At 30.6% G+C, this 20,414-nt stretch overlaps 1 protein-coding gene and 1 non-coding gene across 3 annotated transcripts; one reads left to right on the forward strand and one right to left on the reverse strand.

Annotated features, from left to right (window-relative positions):
• Positions 1–9,321: 9,321 nt before the first annotated feature.
• TRNAN-GUU lies at positions 9,322–9,395 on the reverse strand. The gene has a single exon. It is a non-coding gene; the product is annotated as a tRNA-Asn (tRNA).
• A 7,223-nt stretch (positions 9,396–16,618) lies between these two features.
• On the forward strand, positions 16,619–20,188 carry LOC124922418. Of its 2 annotated transcripts, none has more exons than XM_047463150.1 (5): positions 16,619–16,966; positions 17,040–17,096; positions 17,168–17,482; positions 17,558–17,733; positions 19,726–20,188. In XM_047463150.1, exons 1-5 carry the CDS (start codon positions 16,723–16,725, stop codon positions 19,972–19,974), a joined length of 1,041 nt encoding a protein of 346 aa, XP_047319106.1. In that variant the 5' UTR covers positions 16,619–16,722; the 3' UTR covers positions 19,975–20,188. The 2 variants fall into 2 exon arrangements, with proteins under 2 accessions (XP_047319106.1, XP_047319105.1); XM_047463149.1 differs by having other exon boundaries at positions 16,620–16,966; positions 19,720–20,188.
• Positions 20,189–20,414: the final 226 nt, after the last annotated feature.

A 20,414-nucleotide genomic window follows, 5' to 3' on the forward strand; every position in this document is an offset into this window, starting at 1 on the left:
CTAATTAATATAATCAAGTGTGGGTTATATTTTAAAAATTAATATTGTGTTTTTTGTTAAAATGTTTATAATTGAGTTTGATTATATAGAGAAGTGTATATGAATGTTTATGTTTGATTATCTTATGAATGTGCGTAATGTTTGATCATATGGATTTGTGGAATATTTTAAGGATATCAAATATGTTAAATTAATGTTGTTCAAGGTCATTAGAAGGTGAGAAACCAATTAATTTAAAATTTTGTGAATTGTTAATTCCGAAAGTTATATAATTAACTTTCAGAAATAACCATCAAAACCGAAAGTTTTATATAAACTTTCGGAAATGACCTTTATCAATTCCGAAAGTTTTATATAAAACTTTTGGAAATGACCCTTATCAATTCTGAAAGTTTTATATAAAACTTTCGGAATTGACCTATTTAAATTAAAAAAACCTATATCTTTCTCTTCTTTCTTTCCCCGTTTCTTTTCTTCCTTTCTCTCTCCCCGATCAGTCCGCCCGCCGCCGCTCGCTTCCGCGCTGAAGAAGACAACGCCCGTAGAAGACGTCGCCGCCGTACAAGACAATGCCTCCATAGAAGACGACGACGGCGCTGCCCCTTCGAATCAGCATCCGCCTGAACTCCGCGCCGCTACTCCGCGTGGCTGCTCTGCCTCCGTCCGATCAAGCCACAGCCGCCGGAAGACGCCGCTGCCTCCGTCCGATTCAAGCCACAACCGACGCCTGCATTTCAAGGTTAATTTTTTTGTTTGATTTTAGGTTATTTGTGGTTATATTAATTGATTGTTTGATTTTAGGTTATTTTAGCTAATATTTGTTGATTAGATTTAGGGTTTAATTTGGTTATTTGAATTGATTTAGGTTAGAATAGGTTGGTATTGTGTTTGATTTTGGTTAGTTTGAGTTTGGATTATATATGTTTTTGGATTGGAATTAATTGTTTGATTTTAGGTTATATTTGTTGATTAGATTTATGGTTTAATTTGGTTATTTGAATTGATTTAGGTTAGATTAGGTTGGTATTGTGTTTGATTTTGGTTAGTTTGAGTTTGGATTATATATGTTTTTGGATTTGATTGATATTATTTTTGGATATATGTTTGGTTAGTTTGGTTATGTTGGAATTATGTTTGACATATGTATGATTTTTATTGATATTATTTTTGGATATATGATCATAATTTGGATTGATTTAGGTTAGATTATGTTTGATTTTGGTTAAATTAGGTGGGAATTAAGTTTGATTAATAGGTATATGTTTTTATGTTGATTTCCTTGGATTTGGAATTGGTTTTTTGATTAATAGTTTATTGTTTAATTAATAGATTTATTTTTGAAATGTTGGTTAGATTAAGTAATGATATGTTATATATTAGGTTGTTTTGATTTGATTAATGAATATTTGGTTATATTAATGTTGGTTATTGTTATTAGGTTTGGATTAGGAATTTCAGCCGCCCGCTGCCCGCCCGTCGATCTACATCCGCTGCTCTTCTTCGTCGCTACATCTGCTGCTCTTCTTCGTCGCTCTTTTTGTGCAAAGTTAGTTCTTGTTGGTTTATTATATGGTTATGTTAGTTTAATGTTAGATTTATGTTAAATTTTCATGTTAGATTTAAGTCGAGATTTATGTTTGATTTGATTTATGTTAGATTAGGTATTATGTTTGATTTATGTTAGATTATGTTAGATTGTCATGTTAGATTTAAGTTTGATTTGATTTATGTTAGATTAGGTATTATGTTTGATTTATGTTAGATTATGTTAGATTAGGTTTGAAATATGTATGAATGAAATAATGTTGAATTAGATTGGGTTTGAATTAGATTTAATTTTAGGTTAGAATTGTTATATGGAATGAATTGTGTATGAATAAAATTATGTTGGATTATAATTGATTGTTTTGAAATGTGTATGAATGAAATAATGTTAGATTATATGTATGTTAGATTTAAGTTAGATTTATGTTAGGTTTTATTATTGTTTGTTTATGTGGAATTTTGGTTGGATAATGTTAGATTAAATTGAATTTTGGTTGGATAATGTTAGATTAAATTGAATTTTGGTTGGATAATGATAGATTAGGTAGAAATTATGTTAGCATTATGTAAGCCTAATTAATTTAGACAAATTTAAGTAAATAATAATGCGGGTTGTTTTTCCATTTTATTGGAAATATGGAAGTACCCGATAAAAGCTGGATGACCTTACGTCGAGATCATCTAGATTACGAGGAAGGTGTTGACAAATTCCTTGAGTATGCTGTTAGGAATACATCCCGACAAACCGTGAAATGCTTAAACACGCCGTTTATGGAAATAGACGAAGTGAAGACTCACCTCATAATTTATGGAATAAATGTTCATTATGAGTATTGGTATTTTCATGTAGAAAAGAGACGTACTACTCAAGTGGTTAATGACGATGTCGATGATGATGAAGATGATGACGATGATCAGTCGGAGGATGCCGTGCCGGAATTCAACGATGCGAAACTGGAGATGAATAATACAGTTAATGAAGAGGTCAACAAAGAACGTTATATGCACGAATTTATAAACGATATGTTCTCCAACGTTAATGATGTCCCGAACAACGATGAACCAGTCGAAGATGCACATAGATTTTATAAATTGCTTGATGATTGCAAACGGCCATTGTATGAAGGTGCTCGAATAACGAAATCATCAGCACTACTGAAACTACTTCACATGAAAAATGTATGTCAATGGACAAATTCTTCGTTCGATATGTTGTTGCGTCTGCTTAAAGACTACATATTACCGATTGACGCTCAATTGCCAAACTCATACTACGAAAGTAAAAAATTCATTACTGATATCGGGCTTAAATATGACAAGATAGACGCATGTAAGAACAACTGTATGCTATTTTGGAAGGACGACATAAATGAAAATTCTTGCAGAGTTTGCGGTCTTTCAAGATGGAAAGTCGACCAAACAAGTAGGACGGTTCGAGAGAAGCAAAATGGGAAATTCATTCCAAAAAAGGTGTTGAGATATTTCCCTTTAATACCAAGACAACAAAGACTATACATGTCCTCAAAAACGGCTCCAATGATGAGATGGCATAAAGAAGGAAGAGTTGATAGTGATACGTTGAGACATCCCGCTGATTCCTTAACTTGAAAACGTTTGATGAAAATTATAAAGATTTTGCGTCGGAATCTCGAAACGTAAGACTGGGTTTATCAAGCGATGGGTTTCAACCATTTACAAATGGGAAAAAATCATACAGTGTTTGGCCGGTTATTCTCGTTCCTTATAATGTGTCACCAACTACTTGCATGGATTCTAGCAATTTTATTTTATCTATGTTAATTCTGGGTCCAAAGAGTCCGGGAGATGCAATTGACATATTTTTCCAGCCATTGATCGAAGAGTTGCATGAACTGTGGCAAACTGGTGTGAAAACGTTTGATGCACACACCTCTCAATACTTTAACATGCGAGCGACGTTGTTGTGGACCATTAACGACTTTTCCGCCTACGCGAATTTATCAGGATGGAGTACGAAAGGTAAATTCGCATGTACTTGTTGTAACAACGACACGGTATCTCTTCGATTGGTTCATGGTTCCAAACAATGTTACTTGGTTCATAGACGCTTCCTTTCACCAAAGCACAAATACAGAAGGGATAAAGAGTCGTTTGATGGTCGAACTGATTATAGAGACCCCCTAGATTGTTAACGGGGCAAGAAAGTTACGAGCAAGCACGAGACCTAAAAGACATAATTCTTAGTACGGATCTGAGCAAGAAAACCAAGATATATCATGAAACGCGGGGAGACAATTAGAACAAACTTAGCATTTTCTTCTGTTTGCCTTATTGGAAATCACTATTATTGAGACATAATTTGGATGTGATGCATATTGAGAAAAATAGTTGTGATAGCGTGTTGGGAACAATAATGAATGTGAAAGAGAAGACTAAGGATGGTCCTAAAGCCCGTAAAGACTTACAACTCTTAGGCATAAAATCATGGTTATATCCTATAAATGATGAAGGAGTTGTTCATTATCCAGAAGCGCCTTTCACTTTGACATCCGAAAATAAAAAACGTCTTTGTAACTTCTTGAAAGATCTCAAGTTGCCTGATGGTTTTTGCTCAAATATCGGCGGTTGTGTAAATTTGGAAGAGAAAAAGATTTCGGGATTAAAGAGTCATGATTGTCACATTTTATTGGAATATCTTATTCCTTTAGCAACTCATGGATTACTTTCAGATAATGTGTATGATGCGTTAGTAAATTTGTCTCGTTTCTTTCGGTTGTTGTGCTTCAAAGAGTTTATTCAAGAGGACCTCGAACAAATGTACATAGATATTACATTGACACTTTGCAAATTTGAAATGATTTTTCCACCGTCAATCTTCGACATCATGATGCATCTCCCGGTTCACTTGTCATTTGAGGCTTTGCTTGGAGGACTTGTTCAGTATCGATGGATGTATCCGTTTGAACATTACATAGGTACAATGAAAAGATATTTGCGGAATAATAACCATCTCGAAGCCTCTATAAGCGAGAGCCATCTTGTTAATGAGAGTATTAGTTTATGTGCCAGGTATATGGAGGAAGAAGAGCAAGAAAATGCACAACCTGAAATCTCGGGCATTTCAATATTTGCATCGTTGGAAGACCTATCTAACGGAAAAATCAACAACTTGGATTATATCGATCGAGTGACAGCTCATTCTTACATTTTGAAAATTTGTCCTGAAACAGAACATTTTTACATGTAAGATTTTATGTTGTTGTTACTAATTAGCATTAAAGAGTGTGCTATTTAATATTCGATCTATTTGCAGAGATTATATGCAGTATTGCAATAACAACGAGTCCAGTGGAGAAACGTTTGCCGCCTATTTCAAGCATCGTGTGAGTAAATTATAAACCATATATCCTAACTCTTTTTATTCATTTTAACAACTTCATTTCGGATACATATATAGGTCGCCCATTTAGCAGAATTTAACGACATATCAAGAGACCTCAAGATCTTAGGAGAAGGTCCAAGTATGTACTCGTCTATGTATGTTTGGTGTAAAGTAAACGGATACAAATTCTGTACAGAAAAACACGACGAAGGTTTGACCACTCAAAATAGTGGGGTGGTTGTTAAGGGGTACAACGGGTCTGAAACTATGTCATACTACAAAGTTTTAACGGATATAATCGAATTACAATACTTTTCTCACAAACGAGTTGTTTTATTCAAGTGTAAGTGGTTTGATACACACTCGGGGGAACTAGGAGTGAAAGTGGATAAATATGGCTTCGTAAGTGTAAATGTAAACCGAATTTTGAAAACTCAAAGTCAAGACCCGTATATATTGGCGAGTCAAGCGAAACAAGTATTCTACGCCCCTGATATGTAAGCCCGACCCGGTTGGAAGATTGTGACAAAAATAAAACCGCGGTTTACAAACATATAGTTCAGATTAATTAATTATGTAGATTTATGTTTTTTACTTTATATTCATTCTTATTACTACTTTATTTCAATTATTCACTCATATTTATTAATGGTGTGCATTAAGAATGTTTGAAGGTCCTAAAACAACTTGGAAGAGTATGAGGAAAACACCCAAGAAATTGGATAAAAGCTACCAAAACCTACTTGCCCAATTAGAGACCTTAAGGCTTCGAGGATCGTCTTCTAGAGACCAACCACATATTGTTGTGGTCCCGATAGCTACTGCTCCCCCAACAGACGAGGATGTTGAGGCTACGAAGGCCGAAGAGTTTATAGAGAGCACGTTTGCTGATATGTTGGATGACGATGAGGCTGAAGACGAGGATCTCGAGGAGCCTATCGAGGAGGATGACGAGGATGAGCACGGTTCCACTCCCGACCCATCATCGACAGGTAACTCGTTTACAAATTAGTTATTGTTTCAATTGATTTACATATCTAATTATGATTTTGATAATTTTGAAGAATCTTCTGCCCGTAAGAGACGGGGGAAGAACAAGAATATTGCATTGTCTAAGAGGGTGGTGGGGACAAGGATTCCTCTTACGTTTAGAGAGAAGGATGGGAGGTCAGGCGGTGCAGACGTGGGAAGAACACGGTGGTCTAGACATGTGGGGTCGATTATCCGGGACCCCGCAGCCGTCTCACACCGTCTTCTAAAGTGGAAGGCATTAAGTGCAGACCAATTGGATTCACTTTGGACTACTATCAAGGTAATACTTATCACTTGATTATACATTACTCATTAAATAATTATTTTTAACATTTGGATGTTATTTTTTTCAGGATCCGTTCGAAGCTACTAATGGTGATATTGAGTCATTTTGAAAGACCGGATTGGGACACGCCAATCAGATATGGGATAGATGACGGTCATATTTGAACAAGACATATATCCGCATCCACAAAGGAGACGATGCGGCGGTATTGGTTAATCCTCCACCAGACTACGATCGAGATGATTGGGAGTTTGTGTGTCGCAACCATTTCTTCACGGAAAAATGTAAGGTACGGTTTCATAATTCAAATAAAAGTTGATATTAATTAATCTAACTTCATTTTTTATTTCAAATACAGAAAAACAGTCGTACAAATATGATTAATAGGAAGAAGCTGAAATTCCCACATCGTACGGGAAGTAGACCGTTTGCACAAATTGAAGAAGAGTTGGTAAGTACATTATTTGTAATAACTTAATCTAAAGATTGTTATTAATTATATAAATCATTTATTTCAATAGGCGATTGAAATGGGACAGGCACCATCTGTCATTGAAGTATTCAAGAGGACCCGTACCCCAAAACCGACAAAAGAAAATCCAACACCAGTCCCGGACGAACACGTGCAAGAGAAAATTGTAAGTGAATTGAATATGCCTAGTTTTTTATTATAGAAATGATACTTTATTTCAATTGTGCAGGTTAAGATGGAGGAGGTTCTTAGTAACGAACCTGGAATATCTGATTTGAATTGATGAAGAGGGTGTTCGGACAACAAAAACACGGGGTAGTGTTCGGAATGGGATCAGGCGTCCGGCCCACACACTTTCGTGAGGATCGTCGAAGTGGAAACAGTTCACAACGAAATAATGAGCGATTGTTAAAAGAGAATCAAATAATGAAGCTTAAGCTGGAGGAACTGGAGAAGAGTGACGAAGAAAGAATACGCACAATTCAACAAATGCAAGCGGAAAAAGAAGAAACAAATGCAAGAATGGAGAGGGAGAAGTTAGAGATGAATGCAAGAATGGAGAGGATCGAATTGTTTATGAAGCAACAATCACCTCCTCCCCCCACAAACTAATTCTAGTACGTTGTCATTGGTTGTTTCGATTCAAAACATGTTTTCATTAGTAGTTGTGTCAATTTGAATTTATAACAGATTGTTCGGATTATTAGTTTGGTTGCGAATTTTGTAATGATAATGATCATTTAATGTGATCGTTTAATGTATGTGTCATTTCTTTTATTATTGATATATTGGTTTGGCTGAACAGGTTTTGGTTGCGAGGTTTTGGTTGCAAGCAAAATAATCAGCACATTTTTAAAATTTTACAGGAAAAAACCGAAAGTAATATTGAAATCTTTCGGTTTTTCTTCAAATAGAAAAACCAAGAGTTATGTAAAACTTTGGGTTTTTCCATTTGAAGAAAACCAAGAGTTATTAGAAAACTCTCGGTTTTCACCGTAAGAGTATAACCGAGAGTTTTCATATAACTCTCGGCTTTTCCATTTGAAGAAAAACCGAGAGTTATTAGAAAACTTTCGGTTTTTTCACAAAGAGGAAAACCGAGAGTTTTCTAAAAACTCTCGGTTTTCTCCTAATGGAAAAACCCGAAAGTTATGAAAACTTTCGGTTTTCTCTTTGTGGAAAAACCGAAAGTTTTCTAATAACTCTCGGTTTTCATCAAATGGAAAAACCGAAAGTTAATAGAAAATTGTTGGTTCTTCCCTAAGGTGTAAAACTGAGAATTATTTGTAAAACTCTCGGTTTTCGTCTTTGTGGAAAAACCGAAAGTTTTTCAATTACCTTTCGGTTTTACTCTAGGGTATCTAAACCGAAAACTCTACGATATTTCTCGGTAAATGCCCAATTGTTTTTAATGAAATAGTCAATACCGAGGGATGGCGAGAGTTACCAAAACTTTCGGTAATGTGTCTATACCGAAAGTTATAGGGTCAAAACCGAGAGTTTTTACTCTCGGTTTTGACCCCTTTTTCACCAGTGAATGCCGTTAGAAGTAGAGCTTCAACCTCAAGCCTTGTGATTTACAGACACAACCTTAACCAACTAAGGTATATTATGTGAAAGGCTTTAATGTCACTAGAAGGTCCACACACTATAACCAACTGAGCTAATTTAGCTCAATGTAAACCACAAAATTTGTGAAAGCAAGAAACTATTGGTTTTTTGTATGGAGAACCAAAGTCGCATCTCAACTCTATCAAATTAATCATCTATAAAAAATAAAATTACGTGAATAAGTATGCCAAAACCATATTTTTGACAAATTTGAAAAGTGATGCAATTCAAAAAGTGATGTTCTAATATAAAAAAAAACATCAAGGTAGATTATGTGAAAGACTTTAATGTCGTTAGAAGTAGGGCTTCAACCTCAAGCCTTGTGGTTTACAGACACAACCTTAACCAGCTAAGGTAGATTATGTGAAAGGCTTTAATGTCACTAGAATATTCACACGCTCTAACCAACTGAGCTAATTTATCTCAATGTAAACCACAAAATTTGTGAAAGCAAGAAACTATTGGTTTTTTATGGAGAACCAAAGTCGCATCTCAACTCTATCAAATTAATCATCTAGAAAAAATAAGATTTTGCGAATAAGTGCCAAAATCATATTTTTGACAAATTTGAAAAGTGATGCAATTTTAAAAGTGATGTTCTAATATAAAAAAACACCAAGGTAGGTTATGTGAAAGACTTTAATGTCACTAGAAGGAGGGTTTGAACCTTTTACCTTGTGGTTAAGGTCCACACGCTCTAACCAACTGAGCTAATTTAGCTTAATATAAATCGCAAAATTTTTGAGCAAGAAACTATTGGTTTTTTGATGGAGAACCAAAGTCACATTTCAACTCTATCAAATTAATCATCTAGAAAAAATAAGATTACGTGCGAATAAGTATGCCAAAATCGACAAATTTGAAAAGTGATGTTTTAATATCAAAAAGTGTTTTAATATCAAAAAACACCCTGATAGATTATGAGGAAGGTTTGTTCTATGGATGAGATTTAATTATCCCGATAATATCAATATGTTTTTTAACATAAAAAATATGTTTTTTAACATAAAAAATCGCTAGAAGGAGGGCTTGAACCTCCGACCTTGTGGTTAACAGCCACACGCTCTAACCAACTGAGCTATTCCAGCTCAATATATATTAAAATTTTGTGAGAATAATAAACAATTGGTTCTTTGATGAAGAACTAAAGTCACATCTCAACTCTATCAAATTATTTTTCTAGAATTTGTTCTATGAATGAGATTTAATTTTTTCCTGAAAGGAGGGCTTGAACCTCCGACCTTGTAGTTAACAGTCACACGCTCTAACCAACTGAGCTATTTAATCTCAAAATATATCTCAAAATTTGTGGAAAAAAGAAACAATTAGTTTTTTGACGGAGAACTAAAGTCACATGTGAACTCTATCAAATTATTTATCTAGAAAAAATAAGATTACGCGAATAAGTATGTCAAAATCATACTTTTGACAAATTTGAAAAGTGGTGTCCTAATATCAAAAAAAATATCCTGATAGATTATGAGGAAGGCATGTTCTATGGATGAAATTTAATTTTTTCCGATTATATCAACTAGGAAGACACACGTATAAAAGTATAAATAAAATAAATTTAATAAATAATAATATGTATTCAATGTTTAAAATTTTTAATAAATCACGAATAATATATTACAATAACAAATATAACGCTCTCATTCCATATTTTATTCACTTCGATAAAACAACTTTATTTTCTAACATATCTCATCACATATTTTTTTCGAATGTACCTCTTATCTCGTGACCTTATACTTTCACTTTGTTCAATCAAATATTTGATTGATATTTTTTAATATTTAACAACGTGACCTCACACTTTGGTCAATCAAATATTTGATTCATATTTTTTTAACCACTTTCAATTGAGACCGACCTATTATTCATCGGCAAACCACATCCCAATCACACTTGGTTAAAGGGTTATACTTGTTTTGTTAGGTTGCAAGTTCGAAACATATATATAACATTTTTAATTTTATTTTTAACCGTTTTAAGTTTATGGAGGAGGGTCAACCCACAATCCGACCCAAGTATCCATTTACTCTCACATATATATATATATATAAATATAAAATATTTTTAGCCTAGTTGATTAAAAGGTTGTATTTGTTTTGTTATGTTGCAAGTTTAAAACTTACCTATAGCATTTTTAATTTTATTTTTAATCGTTTTAAGATTGTGCGTGGGTCAACCCACAATCCGATCCAAGTATTCATTTACTCTCATATATATATATATATATATATTCACATCTCAACTCTATAAAAAAAAAAGGAGAGCTTGAACATTTGACCTTGTGGTTAACAGCCACACGCTCTAACCAACTGAGCTATTTCAGCTCAATATTTTTTTAATAAATTTAAAAATTGATGTCCTAATATAAAAAAAACACCTTGATAGATTATGAGGAAGGTTTGTTCTATGGATGAGATTTAATTTTTTCCGATATTTTAACAAAAAATAAAATAAAAATAACGCTAGAAGGAAGACTTGAACGACTGACCTTGTGGTTAATAGTCACACACTCTAACAAGTTGAAATATCCCAACTCATTATATTTAACATATTTATAAATAAAGAAAAAAATTGTTTAATGGAGACCAAAGTCAAATCTCAACTCTATTAAATATAATTATCTAGAAAAATAAGATTATGCGAATAAGTATGTCAAAATCATATTTTCGACCAATTTAAAATGTTCTAATATCAAAGAAATACCAAGATGGATTATGGGGAGGTTTTTTTCAATGGATAAGATTTAAATTTTTCCTATTATAGGAGTTTGTTAGATGGAAAACCAAATTCATATTTCAACTATCGAATTCAATGACAAAACTACATTATTATGCGAATGATTGTACCTAAATGATATTCTTTACTTTTTCAGTGAGTTTGTTGCAATTTGAGGAGTGTTGTCATAATATAAAGAGAAACACTAATATATCATATCACGAGGATTCTAAGTGAGTATGGAATTTAAACTAACAAGATGATATTAATTTGAATTTCCTTGTATGAGGTGTTATTTTATTTAACTAGTAATTGTTAGGGGAGGCCTTTTAGGGTACAATTTCTCAATCTAATAGAAACCTTGCAAGAAGAAGACAAGGGAACGAAATAGAAACATTAAATGATGTAAAAAGTTGCAAGAAGAGAAAAAAAAACATCAATCAACAAACAAAAAAAATATTTTAACATACAATAGACACTAAAAGCACGCTTAAACCTCCAAAGTTAAGTTATGATTAACAACCACATCCGCTAACCAACTTAGTTATTCTAGTTTAATTTCTATCAACAAAAAATTGTAAGAAAAAGAAACATATGGTGTTCGATGGAGAACCAAAGTCACGGCTCAACTCTATCAAACTAATGGAAAATTACATTACCTAAAGGAATCAAAGCCTTAATCATATTCTTGTCAATTTCAGTGAGCTCGTCGATGTACATGTCAGTTAAACACAAATTAAGATATCTTGAGAGGAGGTTCCCTCTTCTAGGGATGGGATTTACTCTATCCGATTATATTGATCTGAATTTCCCAGTTTGAAGTGGTTTTTCTTTATTTAACTATTAGTTGATCGGGAATGGACTTAAAGGTAAAAACGTTCCAATATAAAATAAAATAAAGAAACATAAGATGTTTACTATGCGTTCCAAGAAGAGGAAGAGAAAAACGACAATCAACAAATAAATGAATTAACAAACAAGTTTCTCTATATGGTTGAACGTCATATGCTCTAACCAAGATTTTCTAGTTTATTGTCATCAACAAAAATATGCTTCATGGAGAACCAAAGTCACACCTCAACTCTAACAAAGTCGGTCATATAACAACTGCATTACTTGGAGGAATTAGATTAAGTTAATAGTATGCCTTCAATCATATTCTTGATTTTTTAATGAGTGCATTGCAATGTGAAATGTAATGTCTTTAACCTTATAGTAAAGAAATATCAATATAGCTTGTGAGGAGAGTTCCTTCTAGGGTAGGATTGGGACATAATTCTTATCTATTATTACTATCTGAATTGTTCTGTTTGAGTTGATTTTCCTTTATTTGAGTAGTACGTAGTTAATCAGGAATAGTCTTACATGTAAAATCTTTGCAATCTAACAAAAACTTGCAAGAATGAACTAAAATGGATTAAAAAAAATGTAAGTTCACTCCCCAACTTGCATAGTTAAATTAATATTTGCAAATTAAAAAACATGATTTTTGCCTCATTGAGAGGACATGTCATATTATTAACTGTTTTGAACTTTTCAGAATAAAACATTATTTGACATCACATAATAAATATACACAAAAATATAATTAAATTTAAAAGAAAAATCATATTAATATAAGACACATTATAAAATAATAAAAATGTGTATTATAAGAGGTAAAATGAATATAAGAACCAATGTTCAAAATATGATTAATGGTTGAAAATAAAATAATTAAAGATTATTATTTGCTGCACTAAGCTAGTTAAGTTTAAAAATTATTTTTATAAGATTAAAGATAATTAATAAGTTACATTCACACTTATAACGTCTTAAATGGAAGTAACAGAGGTGTCATGTTAGATTTTTAGGTTCAAAATATATATATATATATATATATATATATATATATTCATTTTAATATTATATATTTATTTTATATTTTACTACTATATTTAAATTTCTATATTGTGTTATAAATTTATAAAACTCTATAGTTAACATTTGTAAAAATGTTGCATTACGAATTTATAGGATTTTCTACATTTATTTATATATGGATTTTAACATTCTTAATTATTATTTTTTAAATGAGACTATTTTTTATTAATCATATATATAATCTTATTTACTATATATAATTATGATAAATTAGTTATTTTAAACAAAATTCTAGTCATTATAATGTTATGTCAAATGATTTTATGAGTATTACTATTTTTATTTTTTTAAAGAATATAATTATTAATTGTTGATATTATTTTATTAATAAAAATAAAATAAAGCAGAAAGCTGCTAGGAATATGTCATTATGCTTTTAACAGTTCTGCGTGTACCTTTTGGTGTCAAAAATCATATTCTTCTATAGCAATCATTGATATTATATTCAAAATTCAAAACATTTTTGGACTAGTTTGGGAAATGAATTACATTACATTTTAATGTCGTTTTGTGTTAATATAAAAATAATTTATAAATATTCATAAATAAAAAAATAGTTTAATTAAATGCTATTTTATATCACAAACATTAAATTGAACTGCATCAAAAGGATATTACCATTTAAATCCATTGAAAATTAAACTATAAATATATATAGCAAATAGGGTCGGTTCAATGTTTTTCAATGGTCACAGCCAGACTGCTCTCGGCTTCAATAATTAAGATTAGATCAAACAAATGGGTTTCAATTTCATGGATGGAGTTGGGTTAGTTTTTTAATAAATATAAATTCGCTATATTACATTGGTTATATTTTGTTAAGATGGTACACATCTAATCTTATATTCAACAAATAAATTGTATTAAATATTTAGTATATTTAATAATATTATAAATATCTAATCATATATTTTTAATAATTTATAATTCAATAAGATAGCTCAAGTCACCCTAGTGATTTTTAAGTGATCAAATAGCATAGTTTCATTCACACTTAGAAAATATCAAGTTAAAATAGATCATGGTTGTGGTCATACTAGCCTTCTTCATTCAAAAAAATAAAAAAATCTTATAATTCACATTTAATATTACTAGAAATTAACTTTAACCCTATATATTATTGATATTTGACATTATTATAAATTAATATTAAAATAATTAATCAACCAAAATCAAAATGGACAAAATAAAAGTTTGTACTAAATTAATGTGACAATTAACTACAAAAAAGATTAGAAACAGTTGAATTGTTTAATAAATGTAACCGTGTTAATAACAATTGAAAACATAATAATATGTTTGTTTTTTCTCTTACATACTTTATATATAAATTGATCAATCAAAAATTAATTGATGGTTCAATTATTTGAAAATACTTTATATTTGATCCTAATATATCGATTTTATTTATAAAAAAAAAAAAGTCTATATCCAACTGATATAATGTTTTTCGGTTCGGTTGGGGTTTAGATTCTATTTGGAACAAAAATTTGAATACATAAATCTAGATTAAAGAAATAGAAAGATAACAAAATAGATGTCTCTATCTAATCATGATCCATCCGGCCAACCCACATTGAAAGCAACACTACAATGGTGTCTTGTTTCAGCAACACGCGGATTTCCCATTTTATGCTTTCTTTGAATATTAAAACTTTTTTTTTTATGGTTTTTTTTAACCTTTCATCTTTTCCCGTTGTCCCCTTTTCAGCCAAGATTCCATCAAAACACACATGCATGCATGTCTACTTTCTCTGACCAATTCTCTTCTTTTCTTTTCTTTACTTTTTAGTAGTTTTTTTTTTATGATATTTGTCAAATTAATCACACATTTTATCACAATCAATTGGATAGATATTCGAGTTAACTATAATTTACTTCACAATCCATGTTTTGCCATGAGAAAGTGAAAAAAAAAATCAAAATCCAAACCACACACGTGTCATAACGAATAGAGCTCCTTTTACATTCGACTTTGATTTGGCTTCGAGGATATGAAGTTATGTTTTGATTATGTATTGATCATGATTTTCATTTTGGGTTTTTTATTAATTATGTCATGAGTTGTACTCAATTGTTTGTTGAGTGCGATATTTCATGATTTGATCATATGGTTTAATGAAATTGTTACATCATTTCAAAAAAAGAAAACTATAATTTGTTTGTTTTTTGTAATAATGTTTTCATAAGAAGTTCAATTGTTTGACACCAAGATGGCAAAATATTGGCAATTGAGAAGGTTCAAATTGGAAATTTATACCAATTAGTAGTTAGGGAAATGATGTTCAATTGAAATTATGAATCAGATTTCTGTAGGTAATACACCTGGTCACCATGTATCCTTTAGGTTGATTGCGATTAAATTTTTTAAGATATTTGTAGCCATGTGTTACAGGCATTATATGTAAAATAATAAACATAAAATATATGGAGATTGTTTATTTTAAATCAAATTTAGGTATGCTTGTAGTATTTTAACCATGATTTAATAATGAACCAACAAAACCGATATTTTAACCGACTAAATTGAACCGATCAATAATTGAAACCGGACCATTTGTAATTTTCTGAAAATACCACACGTACAACCAAACAAGTGTGCTGAAAATTATGCCTTCTTCCTTCAGCTGTATCAGACGCACATTGTCTTCTTGCCAACGCCTATCAACCACAGAAAATATTCACTTCGATCAAGACTGTGCCGGTTTGCGAAAATAAATTAGGTATAATAATCAATAAATAATCAAACACAAATGAAACTTGTTTATATTCATGTATAATAATAAAAAAAACAATATAATGATGCAAGTAATCCTAAATTATAAAAAAAAATACAATTATTAAGTTAATTAATTAATAAACTCTCCCTTATTAATTTAGAGTGTTTTAAGTGAGAATTAAGTTCGTAAACTTTAGTCTTCTAAACACTGACTTTACCCCTTAAGATACCTAAATTAATATAATATAATTATATATTGAGTTACAAATACTAAATTATTGTTAAGATCCACTCATTTATTATAAATCTTAAATACATTAATCTAAGTAGGGGTATACAAAAAATCGGCCAAACCGCTTAAACCGAACTTAACCAATCTAAACTGAATAATCCACAATTTACGAAACAGCTAAATCGAAATCAATTGTTCTGTTACTACTTACTAAGTTAAGTAGCGGTCAAACCACTAAGCAAACCGAACTGATAATGCTTAAAGTTTTTAAAAATATACATAATTTAGTTACAATATATAAGTTATAAGTTGATACTTAAACATTTATTTTAATAATTAAACTTCCTAACCATTAAACCACAAAGCTCAAGTAACAAAATCTTCACAACTCAATTTCTATTTAAAATGTCTTATGTTAATTACAATTTATGATTATAGTGTTTATGTTAATTTCTTACTTTTGTTGAACAAATTAAATCGACGAACCGATCCTCTAATCGACCAATAAATTGAAACCGACAACAGTTTTAGTTGTGTGGTATACAAACCGTTTGAATCAAACTGCTTACCGCTTTACAGAGGGTGTTTATCTGTAAACAAATTATAGACTTACTATGCAAACAAACAAAAAATAAATCATTTTTTTTTAAGTTTTGAATTTTGATACCAAGTTTGATTCCCTGTCCAGCACATGATGATGATATATATACAGTACCCATCTCATGTGACAAGTAAGGAAGATTTTGAATTCTTACAAAACCTTAAAGCAAAAACTCATTCAATTACTAAGAAAATCTTTCTAAGGATTCGGATGGCATCGACGGTCTTAAAAAACCACCTTCCGTTGAGTCCAACGACCCAAGAAACAGAGCCTAATAATATAATCACCCTCACAGAATGGGGACTGAAAACTCGTCTTGTCAGCCGTGAAAACTCCATTTCTAGAAGGTTTTCAGCTTCATACCTACGTAATTTGAGAGATGATACCAAATCTTTCCGATCAAACTTCACCATTTCCAGCACCACTTCTTCCCCTGGTTATCCCCTCTTCAAAGGTAACTAAATCTTGTTTTTTTTTCTCTCTCTCTCTCTCTCCTACATATTTTCAGTGTCCTGTTTTTCTCGCAGATTTTGATCAGGAAATTATTGATCCATCAACTTATTCCTTCACTAACGCCATTCGAGGTATATATATTTATACAAAAAGTGCTGTAAAACTCACTTAAAATTGATATGGGTTTGATTATTAATGGCAGCTCTACAAGCGAGATCATCAAACTGTTGGGAAATGATATCTCCATCGCGGGAAGGGATTTGTTTGAACTCGAAATGGACTGAAGCTGAGAAATATATATCAAACCCTTTATCTGGAGAAGTTCCAATCGCCTGTCTTTCTTCAAAAACACTTGAAAACACTTCATTCCGTCACTTAACTGGAAAGATAACAATGTCAGCTCCTCTTCTTTACTCTTCTCTCTCTAGACAACCTTGTCCAGTTTCCCCTCTCATCATCTCACATGATCATCAAGATCAAGATCAAGAGCTTCATCATCATTTCCCTCATTCGCCAGGTTAAATATTTATTTTCTAAAGTATGAAGACTCGAACTCAAAACTTTGAATTCTTAAATGATGAATGTGGTGCAGATAAGAAGTTGAGGACAAGAGATGTTGGAACACAGAGTAGTACACCATTAGAGGTTAGTTCACGTGGTTCAAGCCCAATTCAAGATCAGAATGAAATCATCAAGAAGAAGACAGATATTGTTGATGATGACTCCCTTCTTCTTTCTATTATTGCTAAATTGAAGTTTGATGATAAGGTATGTTCTTTAATTACCATGTTATTAATTAATTTACATGAAATTTTCTCTATTAGATATTCCAAACTGGATCTGGGTTTGATTTAAAAAATATAATTTGAAAAATTAATATATATTAATAAAGTGTTTACAAATAGGTCATTTTATATGGTAGATATCATAATCTTTTTAAATGTAATACAATATTAGTTAAACTTTGTATAAATTAATCAAGGGTTGTGATAAGAGTAGTTCACATTATTTTGTATTTGGACAACTCATCTATTTTGGGAATTAGATAATTTATTGAAATAGTGCAAACAAACAAAATAAAATTCAAATTCAAATTTTATTGAGTTATATAAAAATAAAATAGTACTAGTTGACAATAGAAGGGTTGTGACCACTTACCTAAATAGGGGACTGTAAAAGAAAATGTGGACTACATTTCTATGCCATGATTCCTTTGGCTTTATATTTTGTCAGCAATTATATTTCTGAACTAATTCTATCTCATCATTATTCTTCACATGTTTCCTTTTACCTCTTCTATTGGAATTCGTTTTATTTTATTTATTTATTTTTTTTATGAAAACTTTCTTAATTTAAAATGAGGCGATTATGAATAAGACAAGATATGCAGTTACATAGGGTCTCCACCTTTATAGGCCCCAATTTTTAATAATTAATAATATTATATTATTAATTCTATTTTTTCCTTTTTTTTCTTTTTTAATATTAAATATATATAACTTTTTATTTCCTTTTTAATCTCTTATTTCCATATTATAATATATTAATCATTTATATCTTAGTTTATATTATTAAATTTTTAAATTTTTTTTTACTATTTTAAGGGACCCGTCGCAAATTCTTGAGACCGACCTGTAATTAAAATAAATAAATATATATATGTTATTTGAGATTTGTTTAAGAAAAATTATTAAAATATAATTTATATTTAAATATTAAAATTTAATAAAAATACAAGAGCTTATTTGATGTTTGGTATAGGGCTTAGGGTCATTTTATATAATCATTTTCTAAAAAAATCATTATGCATTTTTTTATGTCAGTAAATCACTTAATTCAAAATGAATTTTTTGTACAGAAATATATAGAATTCAGAATTACTATAAAAATTAAAAATTCCAAAAAAAACCCACAAAAATTCCAAAAAAACATACAAGATTAAACAATCTCTTAAATTAGCAAGCATTGGATCATGATAGTCTGGCTACATGAATGTTATGTATGCATGCATGCATGCAATATTATATAGTACAACTGTTTCTTCATATCCTTAAGTGGTCCTTTTTTCTATACATTTCTGGCTGATTTCTTCTTCATCTCTCTATCATTCACTTGTCCTCCCTTTTAGGCTTGTTTGTTTAATACAGAGTTATTTGAATAATTAATTGATTATTATTTGAGTAAAAAATATTAGATATGATGTTATTTTTTTGTTTCTAAAAATGTTGTTTTAGACTTTGTCGTGATTTGATCAGTTATACTAATAATATTTTTTTTACCATATTCAAACAAAACCTAATTTCTTGTCATGGTTTGGAATTTGTTGAAATGATAAAATTACAATTTTACCCTTAATATTATTTTAACTAATTGAGTAAATTTCCTTAAGGATGTGAAGGGTTTCTTTCTTTTTCATTATACCCACTTCATTTTGAACTAGTTTGATAAAAAAAAATTTGATTGGTTTAAGTTTTTACTTTTTTTTTTTTAATAAATTCTCTCAATCCCATAACTATCATTGTAATCATTAAATCACCTGTTTTATCAAATAAAACACTAAATATTTTTATTTTATTTTTATAAAATTTAAATACAAAAATATTATATTCTTTAAAAAAATTAACTCAAATAATCTATATTCTCATCCAACAATCTTTTTTTTTGACAAAACCTTAAAACCATTGAACAACCAACATCAAACAAGCTGTTTAGTATTTTTAACAAATGAAAAATTTATAATTGAGGGTTTTGTAGATGCAGGTGGAAGTGAAAGAGGTATCTAGAGAGAAAGGAGTAGAAGAAGAAGAAGAGAAGAAAGGGGATATGGAATTGAAGAAATCAATAATTAATGGTAGGAAGAAGACAATGACTGGTAGATGCTTGCCGTGGAAGGGTGGTTTATGGGTGGTGTGTAAATCAGGGCAGCGAAGAAGTGGGGAAGAACAGAAGACCAGCTGCAGCAATAGACAAAGAAAGAAGAGTATTTCAGTTCACAATCATATTATATAATTATAATATAGTGTGTTTTGCTAGCCTAGCAAAAACAATATTAAATATTTTGTAATCATCCATCCTTTTTAATGTCAGCCATATGTAATGTAATAGAGAGGTAATAGATTCTGTTGCCTGCTCTATCAGTAACCTTTTTATATGGCTGAAAAATACTTATTATGATGGCAGGTTGGATGTTGATTTACTTGTGTTTAGGGTCATTTGGTCTTTACTTTCCTTTTTTTTATTAAAAAAAATGATTTGGATATGTTTTGAAAATCAGATGTGTTTATTTTTGAAGATTATAGTGAAAGTCAGCTTGAACACTATTAATAAAAAAAAAAAAAAATAGACCAAGAGGTTGTTTGATTTTGGATTTTACCAAAAAAATTAACCATTCAATCATATTTCTTTACCATAATATTAAAATATTTTAAAAGCTTGTTTGGGAATTATTT

The sequence above is a fragment of the Impatiens glandulifera genome, chromosome 1 (genome assembly GCF_907164915.1).
Source record: "Impatiens glandulifera chromosome 1, dImpGla2.1, whole genome shotgun sequence".
Classification (NCBI taxonomy): Eukaryota; Viridiplantae; Streptophyta; class Magnoliopsida; order Ericales; family Balsaminaceae; genus Impatiens; species Impatiens glandulifera.

Excerpts from the sequence above, each read along its gene's own strand:
- LOC124922418 (XM_047463149.1), top strand. The coding sequence starts at position 16,723 with ATGGCATCGACGGTCTTAAAAAACCACCTTCCGTTGAGTCCAACGACC. Across the intron at positions 17,483-17,557 it reads TCATTTCCCTCATTCGCCAG|ATAAGAAGTTGAGGACAAGA; the intron begins GTTAAATATTTA and ends AATGTGGTGCAG. Across the intron at positions 17,734-19,719 it reads AATTGAAGTTTGATGATAAG|ATGCAGGTGGAAGTGAAAGA; the intron begins GTATGTTCTTTA and ends AGGGTTTTGTAG.